Here is a 17,840-nt window from a genome sequence, read left to right as displayed (position 1 = left end):
ACCAGGGGATATACAAGATGTTGTCTCTTTGGCCATTAGGCAGGGATTGGCTGAAGGCTTCAAGCAAATCCTTCGACCTCTGGAAAGGGTTCAGGCCCTTCTCCCTTCTCAATCTATAAGTTGCCTCATCACCCTGATTTACACAGGCCCCAGGACCTCAGGGTCCATTCTTCTCTACCAGAATGGGAGGAGGTTGATGAGGAGGGAAGGGCTTCACCATCTGAACACAGTTACCCTTCTTGTTCAGAATGTGAAGAGGGCGAGACCTTTGACCAAAATCTTTCAGAGGAAGAGGACTCTCGCCCAGAGCAGACATCCTCTGCATTGGTCTTCAATCCTTCTCTCTTCAGGCCATTACTCAGCATGGCCTTGGTCACTGCCAAGCTGTCGCCAGAGGAAGTGGCTCCCAAGCCACAAGGAATTCCCTCTAGCCAGGGAGACTCATTCTTCTCCAAGCCTGCAGTGCATGCAGGGGTTTTGCCTTCTCCCACTTTGTTCCTGGACATGGTCAAGGAACAGTGCGCTTCCCCTTCGGCAGGTCCTCGCCCATCTTCTCTGGATAAGCATTTCTACAATGTCAGCACAGCCCTGGAAAATTCCCTGGCAGTGCCTTCTGTTGACATTCTGGTTCTGGCCTTGTTCCCATTTTCTGGCACTCTCACGTGGGCATCCATACAGTGGCTGCACCAACTCCAGATTAGATTGCCTACATCTGACCTTCGGTCTCACCAAGGCCTTAATAAGATTATCGCAGCGGTGGAATTCACTGCAGATGCCACTCTCAATTCCGCCAAATTTGCATCTAGGGCCAAGGCATCTTCAGTAACAGCAAGAAGACTGTTTTGGCTCAGAAATTGGCAGGTGGAGTCACACTGTAAATGGAAGCTGGTTTCAGTTCTGTTCACGGGCAATAAGCTTTTTGGCGATGCTCTGGAACCTTATCTCATCGAAACCAGAGGTAAATGTAAAATTCTCTCTTCCTCTGGGAAGAGAGCCGACTATCGCCCAACTCCTTATACTGGTAAACAGCCCTTTTGGGAGGGTGGGGGTCGTTCCTTCCATCGCTCTAAGTAATCCCTTGTTCTCCCCACCCATCGGAGGTCGCCTAGCCTTCTTTGCCTCCAAATGGGAGGAGTCAACGGCGGATGCCTGCATGCTCAGCACTATTTGGTCAGGATTACAATAGGACTTCCTAATGCACCCCCCAAATTGATCTGTCCTGTCTCGGGACATTTCAAGGCAAGACCTCATGAATCAGGCCATTCAACTCCTTCTTGAAATCCGAGTTATTCAAACCTGTTCCCCCCTCTCAATGGGGACCTGGGCTTTATTCTTGCCTTTCATCATTCCCAAAGCCTCAGGGGGGTTAGCGAACCATCCTGGATCTAAAATTTCTCAACCAATTTGTAAAATACAAGCTATTTAAAATGCAGACTCTGCATTCTATTTTAGAGAGCGTTCGGGAGGGCGATCTCCTCTCTTCCACCGATCTCATGGAGCCTTCCTCCACATCCCCTTTTGGTCTCATCATCGCCAGTTTTTCCATTTCTGTTATCAGAATACCCATTACCAGTATCGAGCACTTTCCTTCGGCTCTCATCAGCTTCAAGGGTCTTCACGAAGGTTCTGGCAGCATTTATGGCATCTCTGCTTTCTGTTCCAGTAAGGATCCAATGCTACTTGGACAACATTTTGATTCTGTCCTCCTTCATCCATGCAGCTCATCGGGATCTGCAAATTACCCTGTCATATCTCCAGAGCCACGGATTTTTCCACTCCTGTCCACTCTAATGGTTTCTGCTTCCCTACCAACGAGCAGGAACCAGCCACTCATCCATCAAGGTCCCACTCCCGCCACAAATCCGGAGATCTATCAATTGGTGGTGTTCCCCGTTAATCTGGAAGGGACTCCTTTTCAGGGTCCCAGACAGGCTAGTGATAACTACCAATGACAGCCTCCTGGGTTGGGGTTCCCATATGCAGGGCCAGATAGCTCAGGACCTTGGTCCAGGTCAGAGCAGGCCCTTCCCATAAATTGGCTAGAGCTCAGAGCCATTTTTCTAACTCTCAAGCATTTCAGGCACTCAGTGACTGGTTCTCATGTTCTAGTCCTTATGGACAACATGGCCGCCATGACTCATGTCAACCGGCGGGGGGGACGAGGTCCAGAGCCCTCATGGGAGAGGCTCTGTGGTTGGGGTTATGGGCAGAGCAACACCTATTGTCGATCTCGGCGGACCACTTCTCCGGGATCAACAACTCCCAGGCCGACTGGCTCAGCAGGAGGCTAGTCGACCAGGCAGAATGGTCTATTCCTCCTTCTCTATTCAGGGACCTTTCCCTCAGATTCGGAACGCCGGAGGTGGATCTTCTCCACTCCTCAAATTGCCCAGGTCACCAGATTCTTCACCAGATTCTTCACCAGGTGTCCTTGCCAGGGAGCGGAGGGGACCAATGCCCTTCAGTGCAGATGGCCCAAAAGTCTCCTCTATGCCTTCCCCCCGCTCCCATCATTCCGGCAGTAATTCGGAAGATGTTGGAGGAATGAGCGGAGCTCCTCCTGGCACCCTATTGGCCAAGGAGGCCCTGGTTTGCGGACCTGGTCAACCTGTTGGTGGCTTCTCCTTGGAGGATCCCAGCCCATCTAATCTCCCTTCATCAGGGGATTCTGTTCCACCCGGAGGCCCAGTGGCTCAAGCTGACCATGTGGCACTTGAGCGGCAGTGGCTAGAGGTGGCTGATCTTCCTGAAAGGGTCATCATCACTATCCTGGCATCTCGCAAACCTCCCACAAGGCGCATCTATGATGCCACCTGGAAGGCCCTTCCCGATGGTGCCTTAGGGAGGGTCTCTCTCTCCTGCTTTTGCCCAGTTGGCAGAGGTTCTTAGATTCCTTCAGCATGATCTGGAGAAAGGTTGGGCCCCCAACACCTTACGCAGGCAGGTTGAGGCCCTCTCCTCGGTTCTTTCATGGGGTTCACTTCCTTCCTTATCCCATCACCCTTCAGTCAGGAGGTTTTCGAAAGGGGCTTCCAACCTGCACCCTCCGGTGGTTCACAGGTATCCTTCCTGGGATCTTCATGTGGTCCTTTATGCCCTTACAAAGCCCCCTTTTGCACCCCTTAGAACATTGTCTCTCTGTTTCCTGACTCTGAAGGTAGTGTTTCCATCACTTCAGCCAGGCGGGTATCCGAGCTCGCTGCTCTTTCCATCAGACAGGACCTTTGTTCCTTTCACGATGATAGGGGTGTCCTCAGTCTGGACCCCTCATTTATTCCAAGGGTTAACACCTGTTTCACAGGTCCCAGGACATTATGTTGCCTGGCTTCTGCCCCCTCCCGCACCATGACTTAGAGCAGCAGTAGCACTCGCTAGACGTAGGTAGGGCTCTTAGAATATACATTAAGCGCACTTCCTCCTTCAGGAAGTCTGGAGCCATTTTGTTTCCTTTCCCCTTCTCACTTGGGGCACAAGGCCTCTTCTCCTACTATTAGCAGGTGGGTCAGATCTTGCATTGAGCAGGCCTACAAAGCTGCAGCCCTTCCGGTTCCTTGAGGTCTGACGGCGCACTCTACCAGAACCGCGGCCACTTCGGCTGCCTGGGCAACCCAAGCATCCTTGGAGGAGATCTGTCGTGCGGCTACGTGGACATCTCCGTCTCCTTTCATCAGATACTACCATCTGGATGTCTTTGCCTCGGCAACTGCAGCCTTCGGCAGATGGGTGCTTCAACAAGTGGTTCAACAGTCGGTGTGATGAGCCGGACGAGGACCCACCGGTGGACATGCAAGCTTTGGTATGTCCCATCCTGGGCTCTCGATGCAGCATGGAGGAGAATGGGCGTTGGTAGAAGTTACCCTGAACGCCCTTTCTATCTATGCTGCGAGAGAGCCCAGCCCCTCCCTTGATTCGTCTGGAGAGGGTAAGTCATATTTCTGTATTCATTTGTGCTTTCAGAGACACCTTTCAGTCTGTCAAGTATCTTCGCCAAAGCTGGGGTCTCTTCCAGGGGCTGGCTTTTATATCTTAGTACAGACTCAGCTAAATGACGTCATAGGAAGGAGTCAACCAATCCTGGGCTCTCTCGCAGCATAGATAGAAAGGGCGTTCAGGGTAACTTCTACCAACGCCCATTCCCTTTATTTTTTTGAGCAGTGTATATGCCACCAATCTCACTGTTTGTTTGACAGTGAGGTGGGTGGCATATAAATTTAATAAAGCTGGGCATGTTACAGCATTGTAAAAACAAGAATATAGAAACATTAAAACTTTAAAGATTGATAAGCAGGCAACATACTGTATATAAATGCATTATATTTGTGCCAGATGATTTCCCTAGATATTAAGTCAAAAGCTGCTTAAAGACTAAAGGGAAAAGCCTATTTTAGACCTTGCTAATAAAAGTGTATTAATCAGACAGTGGTGGTTAATTCGCTTATCTTCTTAAAAATAGGTGTAATTTTGGCCAAGCCTTTCACTTAGAATTCAAGAGTTGATTTATTAATATAAGTGAAGAAGCGAGAATCAGTCAGAATGGTTTTGTATCCGTTTGGAAGGGATCAAATCCACTCCTGAGGTTTTTTATACGTTTCAGTTGCCTAATCAACTTGGCAACCAGTCAGTTTCAAAAATGTACAATCTGGTAATCGTTCATCAATATCGTAATTCCAGACGAGGGTAACATGGGCTTTCTCCCATATTCAGTCCTCAGGGCTGTTCTTCTCAAATAGATGCTGAGAAGTGACAGTCTAAATGGGAAAACCCTTATAGGTCTCCAAACTTCTTTATCCAGAAAATTTGCTCTTGTTGATGCTATTATTAAATCCTTCAGGCAATCAGTAGAGCATATGTTTAACTGTCAGTAAAGATTTATAATGCATCTTTTGGATATTCTAGAGCTGTACATGCTTCTGTAATAACTCAGAAGAATTACTTCAAACATCAACATGAACATAGTACCTCTCTGTTGATCATTAAAGTATCCCTTCTTTTTGCAGGCCTGTATGTGAATCTAAAAACAAGTTCGGATTACTTTAAGAGTAGCATTTCAACTCCTTAAAGCAGCTCCCCATTTTAGGGTAGTGCATACACATGAAAAAAGAGGAATTGCTTTAATGACTAATCCTAGTATCATTGGTTTGCTCAGAATTGGAGCCTTGTGTGGTCCCAAAAAATGACCCAGGCTACAAAAGATAGTGAGAGAAATAGCAAGCTAAAAATAATAAGCAAAATATTCACACCCTCATATACTGCACATGCATATAAACACAGTTAACTTTGCTAAATTCTACTTTCTCACTTAAAAGTATCAGACTCTGATTAGCTGATTTTCATCAATCTTGTCACAAACTATTGTTACATTACAATTTTGGGAGAGATCTAGATCTTTTTGAGCTGTTCCTGATCATGGAAGTTCATGTCTGGCTGTTGGTATTTTTATCTATCAGTCATGCTTTGATCTCCTCGACTTTGGTATATCATTGTTTTTGTCCACCTTATAATATTGAATTTCCACATGACCTATGCATTCAGCTGGACTATATGTACCTCATTAGACTTAGTATAGTTCATTAGGTTCAGTATCTGACAAATTGATTAGAAAAGGTCATTTGCTGAGCAAGTTTGCAATTTTTTAGTATTTTATTTTTTTAGAATTTGTTTGACTTGTCAATCGCTTACAAGATACAGGTATGAGAATAAACATAGTTTTGAATACATGAGATAGATACTTATAAGAAAAATAAAAAGAAACAATGGGACAGGGACAGTAGGCACAATTGGTGCGCTTATGCACAATTGGTGCGCTTATACAGGCCTCTTAGGAAGGGGATGAAGTCAATAGTAGAAAATCTAAGGTTAAAGTTTTTGGGGTTTGGGGAAGAAACCACAGAGTCAGAGTATTCCAGACATTGATCACTCTGTTGCTGAAGTCGTATTTCCTGCAATCAAGTTTGGTGCGATTAACCTTGAGTTTGTATCTATTGTTTGCTCTTGTATTGTTATGGTTGAAGTTGAAGTATTCATTGACAGGTAGGACATTGCAATGTATGATTTTATATACTATATTTAGATCGGACCGGAGGCGGCATAGTTCTAGGTTTTCTAGGTCTAGAGTTTCAAGTCTGGTGGCATAAGGTATTCTGCAATGAGTAGAGGAGCGGAGAACTCTTCTTGTGAAATATTTCTGGACTTTTTCAATTGTGTTAATATCAGATACATGATATGGGTTCCAGACTGATAAGCTGTATTCAAGTATAGGTCTAGCAAATGTTTTGTATGCTCTGGTTAGTAGTGTGATATTACCAGAGAAGAAGCTATGTAGGATTAGATTAACAACTCTTAATGCCTTTTTGGTTATGTAGTTACAGTGGGCTCTAGCACTTAGATCATTAGAGATAAGTACTCCAAGGTCCTTGACAAAGTTTGGATCCTTGATTATTTAGCTTGTATTTTATTTTCTGATTTTTTTTTTCTTTGCCAATATGTAAGACAGAGCATTTATTTGTTGAGATTTGAAGTTGCCATTTGATTGACCATTCTGATACATTGTCAAGGTCTTTTTGGAGGGTAGTAGTATTGTCTGTGGTATTGAATAGCTTTACATCATCAGCGAAGAGAACGTAGTTGCTCTTAATATGATCACAGAGGTCATTTATGTAGAGTATGAAGAGAGTTGGTCCTATAACACTGCCTTGGGGGACTCCACTGTTGACAGGTACAGAATTTGATAGGACGCTCCCAATTTTGACCATTTGTTACCTGTTTGACAGAGTGCTTCTGTCCAGCTATGTAGGTGTCCAGAAATACCATAAGTTTTTAGTTTTAGTAGTAGTTTGTCGTGTACCACTGAATCACAGGCTTTACAGAAGTCTATGTAGATTGCGTCTATTGCTTTGCCCTGATCGAGTTACAAATAATAAGTTTACAGCTTATTGAACCATAGATACTTCCTAATTTTACTAACCCTTGGTTTATCTATCTCCAAAATATCCTTCCAGTTCCCTTCACCATCTTTGTTGCTCTTCTCTGCACTCTTTCCAGTTCGTTAGCAATTTTTCTTTTATTGTGGGGACCAGAACTGAGCACAGTATTCCAAGTAGGATTATTACTAGCACAGCATAAGGTAGAACTCTTGCTTGCCTATTTTAACCTGCATTTCTCTTCTGCCCACTCCCTCAACCTCCAAACCATGGCATTTGACAGGTTGGACCACTTTTTTCATTAAAAAAAAAAAAAAGATAGATGCAAAATAGAATAAAGCAGTTCCGTCTTTTCTGTGTTGAAATGCAAAAAAGGCAAGGTTCAAATGGAAAGTTCTTCTTTCCCCTTTAAATTATGCCATCCATTATAACTATATAGTAAAACCAATAGGCTAAACACGCAAATTCCATTCCCCAGTCAGATCAACAACCTTATGTACAAAGTGCTTGGCAGATATTTCTAATTTGGAAAAGTGGGGTAACCTTTACTAAGCAGAGCTCTACAAGTTCTACATGCAGCACTTCTGTAACAAAAGGAAACAAAAATTGTGTTTAAAAAAGACCCAAAGATGACGTTTCCAAACTGAGATTGAGAACAGCAGACAACTTTCCATTTGCATGGCTCATTGCTAAGTTTTGTTGGTAAAACAGTGGCACATTTACAAAGGCAATGTTTTCAGATCCATGGACAATTCCTGGGTCATTCCTAATCAAAGGCATAGGCCTTACACTTTTCAGTGATTCTTTGGGTTTCCTTGGAACTTAGCTTGGTAATCAATGAGTCTGAAAAATCTTTTCAAAGCTATCAATCTTATCACAACACTTTTGTTCAGGCTAAGGAAGAAACTGATTAAGCCAAACCAGACACCTCATCCGGTTGAGGTTATTTCTGACTATCTTTTGTCTCTCACTATCTTTTGTTACTTTTGACTGGGAGTCCCCAAACGTGGCAACTTCCAGACTTGTGGACTTCAACTCCCAGAATTCCTCATCCAGTTATGCTTTAAGTCCATGAGTCTTAAAGTTGCCAAGTTTGGAGACTTCTGCTCTTGACCTTGGCTTTGTGCTTAGGGCAGGATTAGAACTCTACTCGTTGCAGAATACCTTATGCCACCAGACTTGAAATTCTAGACCTAGAAAACCTAGAACTACACCCACCGCCTTCGGTCCGATCTAAGTATAGTATATAAAATCATACACTGCAATGCCCTACCTGTCAATGAATACTTCAGCTTCAACCACAACAATACAAGAGCACACAATAGATAAAAACTCAAGGTAAACCGCACCAAACTTGATTGCAGGAAATACGACTTCAGCAACAGAGTGGTCAATGTCTGGAATACTCTACCTGACTCTGTGGTTTCTTCCCCAAACCCCAAAAACTTTAACCTTAGACTGTCTATGATTGACCTCACCCCTTTCCTAAGAGGTCTGTAGGGGGCGTGCATAAGCGCACCAATTGTGCCTACTGTCCCTGTCCTATTGTTTCTTTTTATTTTTCTTATATGTATCCATTTCATGTATTCATAATTATGTTTAGATTTATACCTATTATCTTGCAAGCAATTGACAAATCAAATAAATAAATAAAAATAAAACTCACAGTCTCCTGTTTTCTAGCCTGATATCTTAACCATTATAGCAAACCGGCTCTCCAGGGACGTCTACTGTGTTGGATTTGTAGTACAATCACAGAACCTCCAATATGTTGACTTGTTAGACTTTGGAAACACAATCTTCTTGTATTTTTGAAACATCCCTCCTAAGTTGGGCTTCATAGCCTGGAAGAATCATCTAGCTTCACCCGATCAGGTGGATCCCAAATCAGACAAAGAAGTGTTTACATACTATTCGAATTTTATGTGTCTCTAATTCAGGAGTACTTCAAATGTACTCAGCCAAAGGTCACTGAAGAATCTATTGGTCTCACATCTTCCTTCCACTCCAACTTTGGAGGATCCATTGTTAGGAATATAAGTCACCTACAGGTATTTGGATTAGAAATATATAAACCAGGATAGACATTTTAATACTGTCTCTTTAAGAGCATGCTAAAAACTGCAATTGGGTGTGGTTACTCAAATGGCCATAAGATGGAGCCAGAAACCTGGGTTGTTTTTGTCTTAGTCTTAGTCTCAGAAGAGAGTGTGTCTGAGTGAGTATCTCTGTTTCCTTCTGTTGGAAAGTATTGCCGTTCCTCCATTTTTTCTAATTGACTGATATTACTGGATTTAATGTAAGTCTGTTACTGAACTGTTTTTGACACTGGACTTTGTTATTGAATTATCCCTGGATTGAAAAACTGACTGATTTACCTGTGAATGACTTTTGGACTGCTTATTTTGGACTTTGCTTAAACCTTTCTGGAAGTAAAAACCTACATTTACTGTACAGTGTATCTGTGTGCTCTGTATGTATTATTCCAACACTACTCTCTATACGTCTCCCTGTATGCGCTCATTCTCCTAACGGGGAATTACCTCAACAGCCATACTACACTGTATCCTTCAAAGATCAAAAGTCTGTATACAAGTTGTATGGAAAGGTAATTACCTTTCCATCTGTCTACTTTTTTCTTTCTCCATTCCCAAGTGAAATTGTGCTAATGCAAAAAATATTCCTGTATTGCATATAGTGAATCTGCCATCTTGTAAAAGAAGGTTTTTCCTTTTTTTCTATGGTAGGAAAGCTTTCTTGGTTTCTTTTTCAGGTTTTTAAGATTCATTTTCTGTAATAGTTGAAAACATTGTGAAATGGATTGCATCTTATAACTTTTTCACATTTTCCTTGTCATTCTCTGAGCTCCTTTCATTTCTTTCAAGTGGAATGTATTAAATTATTCATAAATAATTAACTGCTTATTTATGTTTTGGTTCGATTTCTCTACTGTTTTTTATTTAATTTTAATTTTATTTATTTATTTTATTTAAGAATTCAAGGTAGCAATTTCTTTAAATGCTAGGTTCAAATATTTTTTGTACTAGCAAATATTCTCTTGTTGAAGCTTCAAAACATTTGCCCAGAACTCCTCTTTCATTATCTGATTGCAGACAAGTAATAAGCAGGAAACACGCAGTTCCACCTGGAGCAGTGCTTCACTCTATCTGCAGGATCAGGCCACAGGCCATCAGCATATCCACTTAGAAAATATTCAGCATTTGCTGTGTAACTGATACAATTGGTTGGTAATGAAGCCCAACCCTGTGGAATATACAAATCCAAGTAAAAACATCTCAAACAGATGGTTTTCTAACTTCTGCCTGAACATATTCATCAATAGTAATATTCTGGGCATCACCCACAGTCACTCCTGATGAGATGGGCAACTACTTAAATTTAATCAATAAATAAACACAGCTCCCTCAGAAAATTGCTCTTATTCCATTAAGAATTTCTTTCTAATGCTCAACTCGGAAATCTGTTTTCCTGTAAACTCAGACCATTTTTTTGTACCTTACCATCTGAGGTGTCAAAATTAGTTTTGATTTTCTGCTGTGCCATGATACTTCAAATATATGAAGAATGCAGCCATATTCCTCTCAGCTGTCATTTTTTCCAAAGCTAAGTATTAATATATGGTAAAATAACCTCTTTGATTAATTTTCAGATTCCATTGAATACTGTGAGGCTTACAATGATCTGTATGGACGTTGGCATCCACAGCAGACTTGTTCAAATTATTGTTGTGGGACCTGCAACAATCGTTATTGTTGCTCATATGCCTTTAACAAAAATTACCAGTTTCTCTGTCCCCTGGAAAGGTATGATTGGAAATTACTGTGCAAGGGTTAGGGGGTTGTGAGGTTGTTTAAGAGGTGTTGTACATACCAATTCTGGAGAGGATACTGAAGTTAGAACATAATTCCATGTTCTGCCTTTGCTGCTTGTTTATCTTGTTCATATTTCCAGCCCAAGAGCACAATAAAAGAGGGCTTGGCACTGCTATCTCTCCTCTCTCTATCTCAGTATTTTTCAACCCTGGCAACTTCTAGATGTGTGGATTTCAGTTCCCAGAATTCCCCACTCGGCAACCCCAGCCTGGCTTTAGTGGCTGAAGAATTCTGGGAGTGGAAATTTACATATCTTAAAGTTTACTAAGTTGGAAAATACTCCCCTGTCCTATCAAAGATAACTCTCCAAAAACAGCTAAATGTCTGTGGAGATTCTCAGTCATCCAGGTCACGGTTGTTCCAAAGGTGCTTTTTCAGAAGTCAGTTGGGCTTTCTTTGTTTTTCCTTAAAGGAAAAACAAAGAAAGTCCAGTTGACTTTTGAAAAAGCACATTTGGGTCTCCGAAAACATAACAAACTGGGCCATATTTGGCAGGAGATGAGAACCTGGCCCAAAAATATTAAAAAAAAAATTGCTTTGAAAGATAAACCATGGTTATAGAGAAAACACATTCCAGGGAAAAAACCCTCCAATATGCTCCCTGCAGGGGTGGGTAGATATTGTAATCCAAAAATCAGTCAGGCAATTGATTGGAAAACAGTGTTGGACCCTTCCTTAAAGTACTTCCTGTTTGAACTACAAGTGTTAAACAGGGAAGCCCTCCTGGGTTTGGCCCTGTCGCACAGGTTATAGCCAGGTCTACTTGTGGGCTTTGCCTAAATAAGGCTGTATGGGGAACTCTGGGAGCTGAAGTCCATTCAACTAAAAGTTGCCAAAGTAGAGAAACACAGACCTAAATTTACCTACTATGCCAATTGCATCTATTTCTGGTTTTAATGCCATGCCCTTACTTTATATGAGAATTGGAGCCGAGGAGAAATTTTCATTTGGCCCATAACACAGCTGCTATAGCATATGACAACCATAGTAGCATGTATGTACTGAATCCAAATGCTTTTCCAGACTGCATCTTCCCACGCAATCCTATACAAACCTAAATACAAAGGTCCCCATTTCTTTTGAGCTGGTGAAGACATTTTGAGAATATGTTGCACGTGCTCTCAGAAAGGGACCATTGAGGAGACTCACCCTGCTGCAGATCATACTGTAGATGTTACCTGCCATCCCACTATCTTCCTACTTTTCTTAGTCACAATATGGATATACTTTATTTTAAAAGAAAGCTTAGTTGGGGCTCAAAAATTTCTGGAAGTGAAATTCTATTGGAAACTGGAACATTGTTTTATAAGACCCCTTCACTGTATTATTATTTACAGGAAGCACAATTTAAAATTTAAAAATGTGAAAAGAATTGGCAATCAAGGAAGGTTGTTGCAAATAATTATGTCAGTGCCCCTGGCTTAATACCAGCACACAACACTTCTTACATTAATTACACAATTGCAAATGTGATGTCAATCAATGCAAGTGATGTTAATCTGGATTTCACCAAAGCTTTTTTCTTCCCAATACACTATTAAGTCTTTTTCTTTCTTTAATTGCTTCTAAGGACTGTTGTCAGTCATCTTGAGCATTATCAGAATGTAAATGTTATTATATAAGTTAACACTATTGGATATATAGCATTTCTCATCTTTTATTAGAAAAGGGCAACTTAAACATTGTTGTATTTAATCTGTGAACATCTTTTAAAATAATTTCTTTTTAATCTTGTCGCTACAGTACACTTCCATCTTTCAAGCCTGAACCATTCAAGATAGACCCAGATTTTGAAGATCTATATTGGTCTGATTACAGGTACACATATATAAAAATCCCGTGGAATTAGAAAGGAAATACTCTGTATTAGCTACATATGCTTCTTTTTATGCTGACGATAATCCTTTCATCAATCAAAAGTAAAAACGTAAGGGACTGTGAAATTAACCACTCTTAACATAAAAGCCATGTGTGTCTTAACACTGTAAGGATAATGATTATAGACTTAACAGATGAAAAAGGTGGGAGCTATATTCTGCTCTAAAACCAAAAGCCACAGCGCTAAAAGAATCAGCTGCAGCAACTTGCTGCGTACTTGCACTTTGAGACTTAGTGAGCTATGAAGCCTTGCCTAAGTTAGTTTGGCTATTCTGCCATTTTAAGAGGTATGCAGTTAGTCCTCAAAATACAACTAGTCACTTGGTCATTTGAAGTTATGATAAACTGCCCCAAAGATACCTACAACTGTGTTTCATTAGTCTTACAGAGGCTGCAGCACACCGCAGTCATTCAGTTTTACAATTGACAGGCTGCAGCAATCCCTCCCATGCCCCCAACCCCTTCTCCATCTCCATTCTACCGTGAAGGGACCCTGAAGCACTTGAGCCTGCTCCCATGCCTTCTGGGAGCAGCCATCATTTTCAGCACTCCAACAATTCTTTGCGGCAATGACAGCTGCTTATAAAATGTATGTGTGTGACCAAAAGACCCATTCGGTCTTATTTTCAGGGGCTGTCTTATTTTGCGGCCACCCACCTGCTCCCTCCCACCATCTATTTGCCTGTAGCCGCAACGGCTTACAGGGCTTCCTTCCAGGTGCAGATGCACTTTTCCACCCAGACAGAGAAATGACAGAGACTCAAAGCTTCGTCTGCTTGCAAATGGGATGCTTTGAAACGGAGCTAAGTGCGTTGGAATCACTCGCCTCCCTCTCTGGTGCCTCTGCCTGGCTCCATCACACACTTTTCGCCTAGGAGATGAAGCTTCGTCTTCTTGCAAATGGGACCCTTTGAAATGGCGCAATTAGCTCCGTTTAAAAGCGCCCCATTTGCAAGCAGGCAAAGCTTTGTCTCCCTCTGAGCAAAAAGTGTGTGGCAGAGCCAGGTGGCAGCAGAGGCACGGGAGACAGAGGCAGGCGATTCCAACACACCACCCTCTCTGTCCCACTATCTCTCAGATTGCCCGCAGCTGTGCTGGGCAGCACCCGCCTGGGCCGTCAGGATCGCCTACCTCCCCCTCCCCAAGCCGCCTGTGAGCCATGCAGCTGCACAGCACATCCAGATCGCCTGTTCCAGATCCCCAACCTCTATCTCCGCACTCGATTTATCTGTGCTGTGTCAAGGGCTGCTGCTGCTGCTGCTGCCGGACACCATCTGCTCTTGCACGCTTGCTGTCTCTTGTGCTGGCCATGCCCATCCCCCGGACTTATTTTTGGGGTAGGGCTTATATTAGGCCCTACCCCAAAAAATCAGACTAGGGCTTATTTTCAGGGTGGATCTTATTTTTCAGGGAAACATAGTATGTATCTTTGGTAGGAATAGCTCCACCGGATGTTAGAAGGAGCATGGCACAAGACGTGGAATATGGAACAGTGTAACATGATGTGACACAACTGTTATTGGCCAAGTACCCTCTACAAAAAGATTGAAATGAAGAAGGAGCTTTTTGGATTGAGCCAAGGAGATTGTGACTACACCTCAAAAGGAACCGCTAAAAAGATGGAAACTTCAAGTTAAATATCTCCATAATTGGATAGAACTGCTTGAGGAATTGCCTGGAGGTTGGGAAGAGGAGTGGATGGTTTGGAGATGTTTAAATAGATTGTGCACTGATTTGGCTGGAACTAAAGATCACAAGTTAAAATGGGGTTTTCTCCTTGAGGACAAGGAGAGTACTGCGAATGTGACAGTATTCAAACAGCTATCCATCTTTTTCAGTGCCCTCTGGGACTGAGCTGCACACAGAATGACTTTCTAGTCAGAAATATCTCTGCCATCAACATGGCCCAGCATTGGGCTAGAACTATATAAATCTATGTTTTTATTCAAGTTTTTTATCATTTTAAATGTAAATTAATAATTATCCCCTTTCTAGTTCCTGCATGTCTGACCTGAGACAAAACAAGCTGGCCATCAGAAGACGCTCGTAGGCTTTGGGGAAGCCAGATGCATGTGTGCAAATGCTACACCTTCTGGATGAGCTTCTCCAAACCATTTCCTTGCTTAACCTCCTCCCTCCCTTCCTCAGAAACTCACATTTCTTCAATGAAAAAAACAAAAACAAAAAATCTGGGAGGGACAGACTTGTTGATCTTTACACACACACACACACACACACACACACACAGGCACACCCCTTAGATGCTGAAACTAAACTGTCCACCCCTGTCCTCCCATCTCAATTCCTTTTAACAACTTAATTTGCTAAATTTACTGCCTGCCTAGAAAAAGGGTGACAAAATTTATTAATTACTTACCTTGATGAATGATTGCCAGGCTGAAGAACAGAAGAAAGGAAGCAAGCAAAGAAAATATTTCTGCAGGTTGTTTGCCTTGAAGAGTTGAAGAAAAAAGTTCAACTGAAAACAAAAAGCTGCTTAAGCACAAACGTGCACCAAATGGCTATGGCAGAAACTGGGTCCTAAAGGGAGTCAGAGAAGCAGCAAAAAAGGTTTCCAAAGGTTTCCAATTCAGCCATTAGAGCACCTTAAGGTTATGTGATCACCAATCGGGCACTTCCCATCTAGTATTAATTTGTGATCATTGCACTGTCCTGCAATAACATGAGAGCTATTTGTGTCCTTCGTAGCTGGCTTACAACAAGCAGAGTTATGAAGAAAACACAAGTAAAACTGCGTATATAAGGTCATATGATTTCCACTTAGTGACTGCGCAGCTTAGTGAGTGAGTTCCTGGTCCCAGTTGTGGTTGCTTATCAAGACTACTTGTATCTACTAAGATAAAAATAATTCAAGCATTAGTTCTTGTGACACTCCATGAAATGGCAATAGCAATAGCATTTAGACTTATATATTGATCCATAGTGCTTTACAGCTCTCAGCCAGGGGTGTCAAACTTGCAGCCCACGGGCCGGATGCATCACATGCTGGCCATGCTCACCTCCATTTTAGCAAAGGGAGGGAAAGTCGCAATACATCATGTGATGACAACATGACGCTATGAGTTTCATACCCCTGCTTTAAGCGGTTTACAGTGTCAGCCTATTGTTCCCAACAGTGAAAATTGGGCTTTGAAGAAGCAGCATAGGAAGAGTATTGATGCCTTGATATTAGAGAAGACACCTGTGAATACCATGGTAAATCAAGAAAACAGACAAATGGATCATCAACCAAATCAACCCAGAATTCTCACTCAAAGCACATAAACTATCGTATTTTAGACATGTAAAGTCCCAACTCTCTGGAGAAACCTATAAATCTGGGAAAGATAGAAAGAAAAAGAAGATGATGACCACCAGCAGCAAGGACCAAGTTGGAGATAGAACCTCCTAGAAGCATTGACACCCACAAAATCGTAATCAGAAGTATGCATTATGCTAAGCACAGTGCAAACACAGAATAAAAGAACAATTGAAGCAGTAGTATATTACAAGTAATTATAGTATTGGGCTCCTTGGTGCTGTCTGAGCTTGATTGTTTTCTTGGAGACATTTCATTACCCAACTAGGTAACATCATTATAAAGTCGTAATATGAAGTAAGGGATCTCTAAACTGAAAGGATAGTAGGAGCTCATGAAAAAGAAGCAATCTGAAAACATTTTTTAATGTTAAATGATCCATATGTAGTCCTGCTGGACTCTTTTCCAAGTGCTTGGAACTGGTGGAAAGATGCTTGTAATTTTGGCGGCCAGGAAAACCAAATGAGTCTGCCCTACCATATTGTCAAACAGACAGGAACATAAGCCACCAGTGGATCTTTCGAATCATTAGATGTGCCCACACGCAGGGTGAAACTAGAAATGACAAGTGCTAAGTTACTTTTGATTAGATAGGAGGGATTAAAGAAACCCCCAGGAGCTCCCCAGATCTGGGTTGAGAATTCAAATCCCTGATTTCTGCTTGTGTGATTAGCAACCACGTGGGCAGATCTCACCATCTGATTCACCTACATTTCTCCATCTCCTCTCTGCACAGTTCTCTGATGTGCTTTCTCAAGCTACTGATGAGATGTGCTTGTCCAATCCTGTCAGCTGGTTTGTTTGTTTTTCAGAGACCATAGCAAATGTTCAGTGATGGGAAATAGTCCAGCAATATATTTAAGGATAAAATCAGTCAAGCAAAGATGCCTCATGTGATTTTTAGGATTTAAAGAGACGGTCCTTAATTAATCATTTTGCTCTTGTTCAAGCTGCCTCCAAATATTTTGTGCACAGAAATGTCACTTGGGATATTTTGATTTCTGGTAAAAGGGTTGGGAAGACTCTGCTAGTTCTATTAAGCAGTTTAGGTTTTCTTGAGCAATTGTTTCTGCTGTGCCTGCTGCGCTTGGAATATCTGTAGCCCAGCAGTGCTCTGTATCTTTCAGAAAACTCTGAGTAGGGAGCAGGATGTGATCAAAGAAGCTACGTTTCCTGTTGAGATGTGTGACAAATCACATGTCTTCCGGTTTTATCCAGAAATGTAGCTTCTGTAGTTTCGTTTCTCAGTGAAGGAAAGCTTAAGAGTTCTAAGGGACAGAATCGACAAAGGAAGTTTTGAAAAGAAAATATAAGGGGTTTCTCCCCCCCTCCCCTGGAAGCCAAAATGAGGTAAGCTTTGTGCCTTTTGTTGGCAGGAATCTTTCCTTTCATTCATTAACCATGAACCTTGGAGCTTTTCTCTGTAACTTTGGGGTATTGTTTATTGAGAAGAAATACCTATTCCATTAATAGCAGTCATTTACCGTATTTGCCGGCGTATAAGACGACCCGGCGTATAAGACGACCCCCCACCACCACCGGAAACGCCCTCCAGAAATCCCCGGGGCTGCAGCGGCAGGGCAGAGTGCCAGGGTCCGTGGGAAGAGCGGGAAGGCTGCAGCCTCGGGCGGAGCGAGGCGGCGGGATGAAGCGAAGCGGCGCAGGGGATCCAGGAAGCTAGAGGCGCCTTCGCTGCGTCCAACAAGCATCCAAAGCCGGCAGTGGATATACCGGCGTATAAGACGACCCCCCCACTTGGAGGCATGTTTTTCGGGGCAAAAAAGTCGTCTTATACGCCGGCAAATACGGTAATCTTTTTTCACTTTGCAA

General features: G+C 42.4%; 2 protein-coding genes across 2 annotated transcripts in view; one reads left to right on the top strand and one right to left on the bottom strand.

Moving 5' to 3' along the window:
• Nucleotides 1–15,166, bottom strand: part of LOC148132037 (uncharacterized) — a 48,250-nt gene extending 33,084 nt beyond the window's left edge. Inside the window, exon 1 of the mRNA XM_087954894.1 lies at nt 15,069–15,166. The gene's annotated coding sequence lies outside the window, so the exon portion shown is untranslated. The remainder of the gene's footprint in view (nt 1–15,068) is intronic.
• SHISA5 (shisa family member 5) overlaps nt 1–17,840 on the top strand; it is a 41,406-nt gene that overhangs the window by 12,041 nt on the left and 11,525 nt on the right. Inside the window, exons 2-3 of the mRNA XM_026680529.2 lie at nt 10,591–10,744; nt 12,557–12,631. Of these exons, the coding sequence (XP_026536314.1) occupies nt 10,591–10,744; nt 12,557–12,631 (229 nt within the window). The remainder of the gene's footprint in view (nt 1–10,590; nt 10,745–12,556; nt 12,632–17,840) is intronic.

Source organism: Notechis scutatus, chromosome 2 (genome assembly GCF_049901735.1).
Source record: "Notechis scutatus isolate UNSWTSFEM ecotype Mainland chromosome 2, rNotScu1.2, whole genome shotgun sequence".
In the NCBI taxonomy this organism is placed as follows: Eukaryota; Metazoa; Chordata; class Lepidosauria; order Squamata; family Elapidae; genus Notechis; species Notechis scutatus.
Note: the sequence above shows the minus strand (reverse complement) of the source record. Positions and strands in the feature narration are given on the sequence as shown.